We start from the raw sequence: 12,371 nt of genomic DNA on the forward strand, positions 1-12,371 counted from the left end.
TTACTTGGAGTATGAGATACACGTTTTTCTCCATCATCCCCCTCAGCAGTCTGTCTGCCATTCTGCGTCAAGAGGAGGGGCGTAGCTAAAGTAGTGAAAAGATGCAAGGCAAGATATAGCAGCCTGCCTTTTCCTTTTAGGAAACAACTTACACTTGATGTAACTAAAATAAAACACATGGATCCTGGTTTTGAAGAGCTGGTAGATTATGGTTCATCTCTGTCCATAGTTATAGCTACGAACAAATAGCTCACATAATTTGTACCCCTACCCCTTTTGCATTTGAGCAATAAAAATAAATCTCTTTAAAGACAAAGAGTGTGTTGAGACGCCTGGTGACTCAGTCAGCTAAGCATCCGACTCTTGATTAGGCTCAGGTCATGATCTCACAGTTTGTGGGTTCAAACCTGAGTCAGGGTGTGTAGTGACAGCACAGAGTCTGCTTGGGATTCTCTCTTTCCCTCTCTCTCCGCCCTCCCCACTTGCATGAGTCTCTATCCAATAAATAAAGCTAATAAAAAAAGTGTTAAATATAGTATTTTTCCAGGAAACACTGTTTTGAAATACTGGAATTGATCTATATTGGCTAGTAATGTATTAATAAGACAGTTATACAATTCCTTAGTGTTTATGTGCCATAATTTAGTTTTCAGGCATTCAGTGACTTCAGCTGCTAGATGGTGACCAGCTATCCACCTGCTAAGGCCAGTTGCTGGAGAAGCTTGCCTCTGTGGTCTGGGTGTTTGTGCATCTCTTGAATTCAGTGCTTCCTGGAAGATGGAGGAAGGCGCTTGATGAGAAGGGCTGGGAGCATAGTCTCTAAAATGTTAGCTCCTGTGTTTAAAATGTAAATTCAGAGACAGCTTCTCATCTTGCCATTGTCGATGAACTTGTCACCCTGTGCACAGGCTGCCTTGCAAAGGGCCTTTGGGAAGGCCTCATGACCCTCTTGGCAGAGCAACTCCTTTCTCCTCTGTGCTACTTCTAATCTCCATGCCTGCCGTTTGGGGCATTTTCACATTATTTTGCATTTATTTTTTAGGCATCTATTCCTCTAGTAATTGAGATCTTCAAGGATAAGTGTCTGTGTCTTATTCATCTCTAGTGTGGTGCCAGGTACAGAATAGGTTCCCAGTAAATTTTTCCCAATTGGATTAGTCAATGCTTGCATTAGGTAACTGCCGTGACTCTTACGGTACTTGAGACAAATGTTTGGTCCAGCCATGTTCCATATGTGATCTTGTTCTGCGATCATGCTGAGCCTTCTTGCACATCATATGTGCATGCCGTAGGCACCTTGCACATGACACCTAGGCCAAGTGGGGCTAGGTTCTGTGGCTCTGATGAGGGCTTTGAGTTCAGATCACCACAATGATAGACTTGAACATAAATTAGGGTGATTATGTGAAAGCAAACAACAAAGTAAAAATAGAGTCAGAAAGCTACAATCCATAAAGAAGAAAGAGAACATTGAACCAGGATCTGGGTTAGAATCTAAGTAAACCAATTCAAGATACAGATCTATTCAGATGATCCCTTTTATGTGGTCACCTTCTGCCAAGAGTGTAGCTTTTGGGGGGGGGCTATGATGCAGGGAGGGAAGCAGAGGGACTTTGTATGGACCAGGGCAATGAATAAAATCCTGGATATCAAAATATAGTGGCCATGACCAGACCCTTATGGGTGATTGTGACTATTAGCTCTAAGCTGCCGGTAATAAAAAAAAAAGGGGGGAAATGGGGACAGCTGTAAGTGTCCTGCTCTTGATTTGGCTCAGGTTATGATCTCATGGTTCGTGGGATTGAGCCCACACTGGGTTCTGTGCTGACAGTGTGGAGCCTGCTTGGGATTCTTTCTCTCTCTCTCTGCCCCTCCCCTGCTCATGCTCTTTCTCTCTCTCAAAATAAATAAACAATTTTTTTTTTAAAAAAGGAGAAATGTACTTTATCATCGATAAAAAGAAACATACTAGTTCCTAGGGGCAAAAAGAACAAAACAAAACCCAAATCCTTTTTTGGTGGCGGGGGCAAGGGAGGAATGCAGATTTGTTCTATATGTGGCTGTGCCCTAGAAAGGTTGTGTGACTCTAGCTAGTCATCTGACTACTCTGGACCTTGATTTCCTCAGCATTCGGGGGTCTCTGACATCCTTTTCCACTCCAGCATTCCCCGGGCAGACAGTACTTCTAGAATCTCTCTGGATTGCAATCCTGACACTGGGTCCAAAGGGCAGGGACAGCCACCCCAGAGCATTAGCAGTAAACTTAGGTGTTTTCCTTGTAGACTTGCCAACTTCCCAGCTTTGAGGTGTTCAGGATCAACGAATGCTCACGGAAAGGTACTTTGCTGCCCAAGTCAGCACTAAAACCACAGCGAATCAGCACCGTGCTACCCTGGCTGCTGTCACAGCTGAGTCCCCTGCGGAAAGCTGACTGCAGCAGCTGCTGAGATTCCCACAGCCGCAAACACCATCACAGTTCCTGAGTGATCACTCGGGGAACCTTCCAGACACTGCTGGGGTTTTGGGAGGGGATTGCAGACCCCAGTGCTCCGGGAGGGAGGAGGGTGCAGACCTGTCCCAGGGCAGAGCTGAGGACACGGAGCTGAAGGGTTTGGCTCCAGGCTTCCAGAGCCCCAGTCACTGGACGAATTGCTTTTTTAGTGAATTTGTGTTTGTACATTGATTTGAGGGGAACTGGTTTACTGCCACCCAGTGTTCTTCTCCCTCCCCCAGGTTCCTGTTCTAACAGATTGCTGTCTCCCTTTCTGTTATCAAAACTGACTGGGACCCAGTCTTTATCTGATAAGCCCATTCACACCGGGGTGTGAATAATTAACACCACTCTGGACTCTGCATTTAATGGTGTACAAAATCTGCAAGAGGAAAGCATCCAACGGTGATTTCTAGGCATTTGCATGGGGAAATGTTTCGTGAAAGGGCCCTCCCATCACCCCCCACCCACACACACAGCTTGCCAAGGCTGGCAGTGCTAAACGTGCAAAGATTTGGCCTACTTTGCTCTGCATGTCTGGGGTGCGGGGAGGGTCTGATTGAATGGAGATTGGGCAAAGTTCCCTTTGGAGCCCACTTTCTCTTTTTTTTCTGAGGCCTCGGGTACCTCTTGTATTTTCCCCTGTTCAAGGCTCTGATGTAGAGTTTTAGATACCTTCCATTCTCCCATCATGAGATACCTGTCTTATGTCTCATTATTCCAGTATTTACGCCTACTGCCTCTGCTGGTTTGAGCAATGCCAACAGAACTCACCTGTTAAGGATTAATGTGCTACCACTCCCAGATGGGATATTTGTATTTTTAATAGGAATCTCCTGATACTGACTGCAGGGACTCTGGTGCTAACGTGAGCAGCTGTGTCTTTTCCGTGAACATTCGCTGGTCCTGGATGCCCTGACACACAGGGAGAGTGGGGGTTTTGGAGACCCACGGTGGAGCTGTAGAGGTGTTTGGGGAGAAGTCACACCTTCAGGGGCCAAGTGCCTCCATCATGGTGGCAAGGGTCTTTTTGTATTAGCTAAAGTCTGCAGTGGCTCTGGGGCATTCCCCTGAAAGGGAACATGCTAGAACAGAGTTGACTGAAACAGGAGACAGGAAGGAATGGGACAAGAGGGAGGGGTTGCGGGTGGGCAAGGAGGAAGAGAGAAAGAGAACACAAAAGTAGGGCATGGGGAGTGCTGATTGACTAACATCATTTTCCATATGGAGCCAAGATCTGCTCATCACCAGAAGTGAAATGAGTTCCATCATATTGTCAGAATTATTTGTGGTTCTAAGTAGCACTCTTTGAAGTCAGCTTTTGCCAAAAAGTACTCAGGCATCCAAGTGCAAGGATCGGAAGATAGGATGTGCAAGAATGCAAAGTAAAACCTGAGCTAGGCAGCTTTCTCTCAAACCTCACCAGGTACAGCGTAAACTTTCTGTGGTTGGTGAGAGATCTGCTTCCGTGGACGGACGATTGGGCATGGACAGTGTTGGTTCTTTTATTTTGTTTTCCCCCTACAATTGAACTGTCAGACCAGCTTTGGCCACATTTGAAATGGCAAGGTGGCCATGGGGCTATTTTACTACTGATTCTGATGTCGAAATCTTCTAGCTGGGTGACTGGCAGTATTTAGTTCTCAGACCTCATTTCAGAGTTTGTTATTCTACCAAATATGTGTCTATCCTTACAGATGTCTAGGATGTACTGGTGTTGCCTCTTTGCCTTTACTGATTGCTGCCATGAAAATTAGCTGCATTGGGGGTTGAAGCTATATCACTTTAAGGAAGTGATTGCCTAAAGCCTGGCCAAGATCTAAACTTCAAGTGAGGTCACCCACTGGCTCTGTGAGAGTCTCTCCACACTTAATATGGATATGAATCTGGGGAGTGGTGGTCTCGCTCTTGCCCTGTTGTTCTGTCATCTGATGCTTCTATAGAAAAGTGCCCGGAGACGCTGGGCCAGCCCCGCTCAGGGCCGCCCCTTTTCTTCCCTTCTGGCTCTTCACACATCTCTTCACAAGGAAGGGGTGTCTGGAACAGAATGCATAGTCTCCTAACCACACTCTTCCTGCCTCTCTGCTCTTTACAGAATGGGCTGAACGGCTTGCACCTGGCCTCTAAAGAAGGCCATGTGAAGATGGTGGTTGAACTTCTGCACAAAGAAATCATTCTAGAAACGACAACCAAGGTACGTCTCTTAGGGAACGGGGAGCTTTTCATTGATAATTCAAATGTTCAGGTCCCTCGTGTATCATTCCAGACCCTGACATGGAAACCAGCCCTTCGTGAGAGAAAGCCAAGTGTGTTTCTGAATTTCTCTTGTGTTTCCAATCACTTCCTAGTTCTCTGAGTCCCCAAAGTCACCTGAAAGGCAGAGGACCCTGTTTCCACAAAAGTCAGTGGGCTTTTACTTTATTCTCATCATTAGGTTATAAATCTAGAAAGAGAACCCTTTTTGCTATGGCTTTATGTTTTCTTAGGGTCCTTGACTTGAGTGCAGCGTCTGAGAGCTCTAGCAAGTTCTACAGTCAGGTGCCTTGGGTCCGGCTCCCAGCGGAGGCAATGCACTCCGTATCTGAACAAGTTAGTTGGTGAGAACTCTCCATTTCCTCATCTATAAAATGGGGACTGTAAAACTTGGTTTCAGGATTCGTATGAAAACGAACTGAGATCGTGTGTGTCAAATGCCTGGCGCGAAGGAAGGAATCGGTAAATGTCGGTGACCGTGTTGCTATTGAGGCGTAGAGAAGAGAGCCAGACCCCTCTCATTTATCCTTCCCCAGTGAGTCTTCCTTGGTCAGCCGCACACTTACCTCCTCTCCTTACCAATTACCTTGAACAGCCTTCTCTTCTCCGAGGAGGCATTTGGCCAAGGCTGACGTCACACCTCCCACGCCAGCATGCTCTTCCCATAGCCATAGATTAGAAGTGCCAGTGACTTAAGTCCAGAAACCACAGTCATGAAATTATGCATCTGTAGGTTGTAAAATCAATTTTAATTCTCACATACATCCGCCTTGTTTATTTATCGAACAAGGTGTTGCCAGCATTTCAAAACAAAACTAAACCAAAAAACTCACCTCTCTCTACTAACTTGAGCACAGCGTTCTCTTCTCTTCCTTCCTGGTTACTTCCCATGGTTTTCCTCTTGGCTCTGTCTCTCCAGCCTCTTTCTTTTCGTTTGCTGTTTATTCAGCATGGTCTTATACCCAGCCTCGATTTCAGTTCTGTGCTGCAAACATTGGGCCTCCTCTCCAGCGGAGAACCAGAAGAACAATAAGTAGAGATATAATATGTAGTTGTGAAGTGCATTACCAAAATATTATGAAGGGACAATCATCCCTTGAGGTAAAATTCTGTAATTTTCATGTCACTTCCCGAAGGTGAAAAGATCTTGCTGGTAAAATAGACTGAGTTGCTCTTTCTGAATGTATGTGGGGCATTTTTTTTCCCTAACCCCATGACGAGTACCAGTGGTTTCCACCCTTCTTTGTGGATGAAGGGGATGCAATTATTTTTCCTTCTTGTGCTCTCACATACCTGGCTGCAAGCAGTGCGCCATCTGACAGGCTCCGTGTGGGCTGGGGTGGCTTTTCTTCCCCTGGCGCGTCCTCAAGAGCTGTGCAAACATGACGCTTCAGCATTTTTGCGCTCTCCGCATTTCCCCCTTTGATTGTTATTTTGCAAGCGAATGCTTGGTGTGTCTTTGTTATTTATAGACGTTTTATAAGCCAGCGTGGTTCCTGAATGCTGTACAGAGGGAGGAAAAAAGGTGAAGCAGAAACCGTGGGCTGAGCAACAGTCATAGCAGATTGGGGAATTATAATGGGTCTTGCGAGCATGAGAAAGATTAAAAAAAGAAAAGAGTAAAAAGCCAAAACCAGTAGAGTTTCCTAAATGTGCTTAAATGTTTTTAAAGCACAAAACAAAAGCATCTGTCCCCATCCTCCCTTCTCTGCCTCTTAGAGGCCTGTGATCAGCATCAACGCAGGTAGTGAGGGAGAAAGCCCTAATCTCTCTGCTTGCATCTACCGGGCTCCTGCTTCAATGAAGCCCCCTCCCCCTGCTTCCAGGAGCTCTAGGACTCCCTGCAAATTGGAGAAGGTGGGTCTTTGTGGATCAGATGTAGCTAAGAAATTTTTCTTGCTTCTTCCAGGCCATGTTCTTTCATGCAGAGGGAGGGGTAGAAAAAATAGAGGCCCCAGCTCCTTGCCCTGTGCCCCTGACCCAAGGCCAGAGGCCTTGAAGTTCGCAGCGTGTGCACGTGTGTCTAGGTGTGTGTGTTGGGGGGAGCGGTCTGGCTACCAGGGTCTCCCCTTTGCTCTTACCCCTCACCAGTGCTGCCCTCAGCCCAGATGCAGAAGGTGGCTTGGGCCAGGATCCACAGCCAGGGTTCCGCACGGGTCCAGCTGCCCCCCGATGCATTTCTATGGGGGAGAGCTCTGATGGAGTGTGATTTCGAGCAGAAAGAGGCAGATGGAAAGAAACAGTTGACGTTGCTTCTTGAGGTCAAGGAGCCCGAGTCTCAATCATCTCTGTACTCCCGTGCCGGGACCGGTGCCTGACACACATGTGCTCAGTGTGTAACAAACAAACGCATGAATGGGCACAGCACACTTGCTTCTAAATAGGGAGACTTGGAGTTCTGAGTCCTGATTTCTAGAGAAGGTTCTGTTGCCAACAGCCATGTTCCACTTAGTACAGTGAATGAGTCGGACCCAGGTGCCAAGGCCTCTAAATGTAAGCTCTTTGGACTTCTATGAAAAATGATTAATTAGCCTCTATACATTCATTTCTGGCACTTATTCTCTGATGGATATTGGAGGAAGAACACTTTTGTTTATCAAATGGGACTTCAGGAGAAATCAAAAAGACAACTTGGGAGGCAAGAAGCAGGTTACTCCTGCCTGATACGGGCCACACTTTGGAAACAGAGACCTGAGCCCCCTGAAGCCCCCAGGAGCTTTCAGTGGGGCTTCCTCACCCACCTGTGGGTGCTTGGGACAGTGGTGGCTGGGGGGCCCAGAGCTCGGTGCCCATGCTGCTCAGTTCCACCTGGGTGAGGACACTTTTCTCCCAGTGACAGATGGCCCCGGTGCATAGATGGAGTTTGAAGTCCTGACTTGTTGGGGCTTGAGTTGTCTGAGATGGATTAGCAAGTGTTTCTGTAGTTTAGGTAAATTATATACCATATGAACTGCAAAAATACTGAGTTCATTTGAGGTCTCTGCTCCTTAAGTAGCAGGGGGGACAGATGGGCCCACATGGGTCCTGTTTTCTCCCACCTGCCCTATTTGACTGAAGCTGGCAGGTGGGGCCTGTCCTGCCTGCCACTCACTGAGCTGGGGGGCCAGTGGGGTCACGTAGGTGAGTCAGAGAATGTGCCTGTGTTCCAGCCCCAGGATATCCGGGAGGCAGGAAGGAGCCTGGCAGGAAGGCCAGCATCCTGAACAGAAGAAGCCTGCTAGACCTGAACCCCATCTAGCAATTGTTAAATACCTGGGATGAATCTGGACAAAGAAACCTCAGTATTCCAGTCACCTCCTCACAACCTGCCTGGTTTCTTAGTCCCTATTAAGGGTTTTAGCTTTGAAAAAGTTTACTTTACAATTTTTTTAATGTTTATTTTTATTGAGAGAGAGAGAGAGAGACAGAACACGAGCAGGGCCAGGGCAGAGAGAGAGGGAGACAGAGAATCTGAAGCAGGCTCCAGGCTCTGAGCTGTCAGCACAGAGCCCGACACGGGGCTCAAACTCATGAACCCTAAGATCATGACTTGGGCCAAAGTCGGATGCTTAACCGACTGAGCCATCCAGGTGCCCAAAAAAGTTGACTTTAAAACAATTGTGTACTATTCTCTCTCACTTTTGTCTCCTCTCTAATCTGGAGAAGCCCTGGCTCATTATATGTATTTTACTGATTAATATGTCAAATAGTCTTTTTTTGTTTTTGTTTTTTTTGTAGTAAGAATTCATTCCTATTTATTTTCCCCCTTTTAATTCCATATTCTTCTTCCCTTCCCTAGATGCATTATATAGTTCATTTTATTACCCCCCCTTTACATATTGCTACCCTTAAATCTCTTTACCTCTCCTCCCTCCGTCCCCAGGTTAAGGGTGCTGAGTCCACAAGTCCTGCTGGCCTCCTTCCCCAGAGCTCCAGGCCTCACGGCAGGGGGCTCTGTGTCATCCTGCAGAGTTACAGCTGGATGTGAGGAGCTGGAAGTCTGAGGAGGCCGGCTCGCCTGGCAAATCTGTCAGTGTGTGTCCTGAGGAATGCTGACGGGTCTGTCAGCTGATGACAGAATGCTACGTCTGCATGCAGCAGATTAGGTGTTGAGAAGTGGTTTTTTTATCCATTAGTGTGAGGTGGTTTTTTTTGTTTTTTGTTTTTTGTTTTTGTTTTTGGAGAGCAAGAATTTTCCTCCTTGGGCTTTCAGTACCATTTCAAGGTGTATAATGGGTCAGGCACACTCATGTGTGTTGTCTACCCATTTTGGGTCTAAAGAAAGCCCACTGTCCCCCACCCCAACCAGCACCCTTGTTAGTATACCTTTAACAGCGACTTTACCTTTGATGGTCACAATATTGTTGGCAGCCTGGTGGGAAATCTCTGCTTCCTCTCCCCGTGTGTTTCAGAAAGGGAACACAGCTCTGCACATCGCCGCCCTCGCAGGTCAGGATGAGGTGGTCCGGGAGCTGGTCAACTATGGCGCCAATGTCAACGCCCAGTCGCAGGTGACGGCTCTCTCCCGGGTCCTGGGCCAGAGGGCATTGCCCTTCTTTTCCACCTGTATTTCTATTATGTAGTGGGTGCACTGAATAGCTTAATTGGCAATGTGTCTCTAAGCAATAACAAAGGCATCCCTTACTATTTGTTGATGCTTCTGTTATGCATTCTAAGCACGATGTGGTTGATCATGTGGACCCCATCTCTGTTCAGTGAAACCAGCCAAATAATATATCTAGCTATGGCTCCTTTGGGGAGAGAGACTGTGTTTAGGGGTGGGTAGGACATGGGACATAGGGGGTTCACAAAGAAGGGAGTGAAAATAGAGGGGGAGTGTGTTTGTAAGAGGCTGACTTCCATAGAGTGTCAACCCCCAGTTTGGTGCCCTTTTGTAATAAATCCCGCTAAGCCATTTCTTTTTATTTTTTTTAAATTTTTTAAATGTTTGTTTGTTTATTTATTTTAAAAACATTTTTATTTTTTATTTTTGAGAGACAGAGACAGACAGAGCATGAGTGGGATGGGGCAGAGAGAGAGGAAGACACAGGATGGGAAGCATGCTCCAGGCTCTGAGCTGTCAGCACAGAGCCTGGTGCAGGGCTTGAACTCAGGAACCTCGAGATCATGACCTGAGTGGAGGTCGGACACTTAGCCTACTGAGCCACCCAGGCACCCCATAAATGTTTATTTATTTTTGAGAGAGAGAGAGAGAGAGACAGACAGACAGAACAGAGAGGGCAGACAGAGAGGGAGACACAGAACCTGAAGCAGGCTCCAGGCTCCAAGCTGTCAGCACAGAGCCTGATGTGGGGCTTGAATCAAGAACCGTGATATCATGACCTGAGCCGAGGTCAGTTGCTTGAGTAAGTGAGCCACCCAGGCTCAATGCCCCCCTTAAAAGTGTCCGTGAGTTTTTACAACAGGAGATACTGGTGGGGACATGGCCCTGTGGGCTAGCTGAAAATACAACAAAGAGAGAGGTGTCCTCCAGTTGAGGATTTTGCCCCAGTTTTAGCATGTCTCCCTAATTTTGTGGGTAAATTTTAATGACGTTTTCTCTTGGTTTACAGAAAGGCTTTACACCCTTGTACATGGCAGCACAAGAGAATCACTTGGAAGTGGTTAAGTTTTTACTGGAAAATGGAGCTAATCAGAATGTAGCCACAGAAGTAAGTACCTTGGGCAAATGGCCTCACTGTGGGACATCTCCACAGACAGGACATTGCCGGGAGCGTGCATTCCTCGGACAAGGCTTAAGATGCTTCCTCAGTCACGATCCACGTAAAGTGTCACAGAGTGCTCTCTACCTTCTGATCACTGCACTCATCCTGGGTGCCATCGGGCTCTTCAAGGGAGTGAGGGACAAAGTCATGGGTCTTGAGGAATGCCCAGACACATACCAGAGAAATGACATCAGAGTCAAGCTTGTCCTTCCCACATTAAGCACCACTGAAGGCTGGACCTTAATGAGAAAGGATCCTGCCATAAACCATGAGTCATTTCAGCTCTGATCCTGAGTTTTGTCATTGATGAAGTGATGAAATTGAACTAGATAGAGCCAACAATTACATGACTTTGTTCTCATTCTGCTTTGCCAGTCCACGGGGTCCTGTGCCCCTTAGCACACAACTGAGGGGATTAATGACAGTAGCTCACAATCAAATCCTCAGTGCCTGGCATAGTTTCTAGCATTTGGTAGGTGTTAATAATACTCATGAAATGAATAAATGAGTGATCTTCTGCCATGTTGAAGGCACTGGCCTGGCACCAGTGGATCGGGTGACAGAAAGGGTAGGCAGAGAAACAGAGGGCAGTGAAAAGCCCTCGGAGCATGCAGTGAGACTGGGAGCAAGTTACAAAGGAAAATTAGTGGCTGTAGGCTCTGTGGGATTACAGAGAAAGAAAGTGGGGCCAAGAAAGGCTTTAGGGACCAGGTGGCATTTAAACTGAGCTTGACAGATGAAGAGGGCTTTGAGTTGTAAGAAAGTCGTTTCAGGCTGAGGGCCCGTCATGAGCAAGAGCCCTGAGGTGTGAAAGCATGGGTCCTGGCTTGAGGACAGCAAGTGGTCAGATACGGTCAGAGCAAATGCATCTTTCCTCCTTTCCTCTGGCCAGGACGGCTTCACTCCTCTAGCCGTGGCTCTGCAGCAGGGCCATGAGAACGTGGTGGCACACCTCATCAACTACGGGACAAAGGGCAAGGTGCGCCTCCCTGCCCTGCACATCGCAGCCCGTAATGATGACACCCGGACAGCTGCGGTGCTTCTGCAGAATGACCCCAACCCGGACGTGCTTTCCAAGGTGAGGGCAGCCAGGCCCAGGAGGACCAGGAGAATTCTAGCACCTGGACCACGGAGCTGTATGGGTTACAGAGGCACTGTTAACTCCCAACAGCTCCCCAAGAATGAGCCGAGGCCAGAGGTGGTACCAGCCATGCACACTGAACACCAGCTCCCACAGGGCCTTCAGATTCCTGCTGGGACCCGTAGGAGCTACAGTGGACAGCCTCACTTTAAACCCCTGGTGAACACCAGGAGAGATGTGCTTGGTGTGGAGCAGGAATGGTTCTTGTTGCTCTAGGTTATCCAGAGGAGTGTCCAGGGCAGCTTGGGTCTCTGGCCGGAGTGAAACTTGGGAATCTAGTGGGTGGTGTTCTAGAATTATACCCCTCTTTTCCTGGTTGGCCCCTAGTGGAGGAAGGGAAGTGTCCACACATGGGGAGATGAGGACTGGGAGGGCTCCCCAGGGGCCTGGACAGCTAGCTGTCTGATGTTTTGAGGCACTACTGATCCACTGTCTGTAAGTTTGGGCTGTTAATTACTTCTCTTGCAGTGGGAGTAGATTGCACTGAGCTATTCACACGGTCCCTCCAGCCCACGGTCACTGAGTTTTGTCTGAAAACTGCTGACCGGATTAGGCATGGTCTCAGGTTATAGGACAGAATAATGACAATGACCCGGAAGGGGTCCAAGGGCCAGCAGCTGAGTCACAACACCCCTTTAGAGGGCTGAAACAATCTCTAGAGCTCAGATCATGGACCCCAAAGCACTTTTCATTCATTCATTCAAATCTCTTTGTAAATAACCATTCACGTGAGTGGGCCCTGCAGAGTTGCAGGTCATGCTAGTGCATGGTTTGTCCACGT

The 12,371-nt window shown here is 47.6% G+C and overlaps 1 protein-coding gene across 16 annotated transcripts in view; it reads left to right on the forward strand.

Annotated features, from left to right (window-relative positions):
• ANK1 (ankyrin 1) overlaps positions 1–12,371 on the forward strand; it is a 135,547-nt gene that overhangs the window by 51,920 nt on the left and 71,256 nt on the right. For all 16 annotated transcript variants that reach the window (XM_030312564.1, XM_032592857.1, XM_032592864.1 and 13 more), the window contains exons 3-6: positions 4,587–4,685; positions 9,136–9,234; positions 10,297–10,395; positions 11,342–11,527. In XM_030312564.1, the coding sequence (XP_030168424.1) occupies positions 4,587–4,685; positions 9,136–9,234; positions 10,297–10,395; positions 11,342–11,527 (483 nt within the window). The remainder of the gene's footprint in view (positions 1–4,586; positions 4,686–9,135; positions 9,235–10,296; positions 10,396–11,341; positions 11,528–12,371) is intronic.

Source organism: Lynx canadensis, chromosome B1 (genome assembly GCF_007474595.2).
Source record: "Lynx canadensis isolate LIC74 chromosome B1, mLynCan4.pri.v2, whole genome shotgun sequence".
NCBI classification, from domain to species: domain Eukaryota; kingdom Metazoa; phylum Chordata; class Mammalia; order Carnivora; family Felidae; genus Lynx; species Lynx canadensis.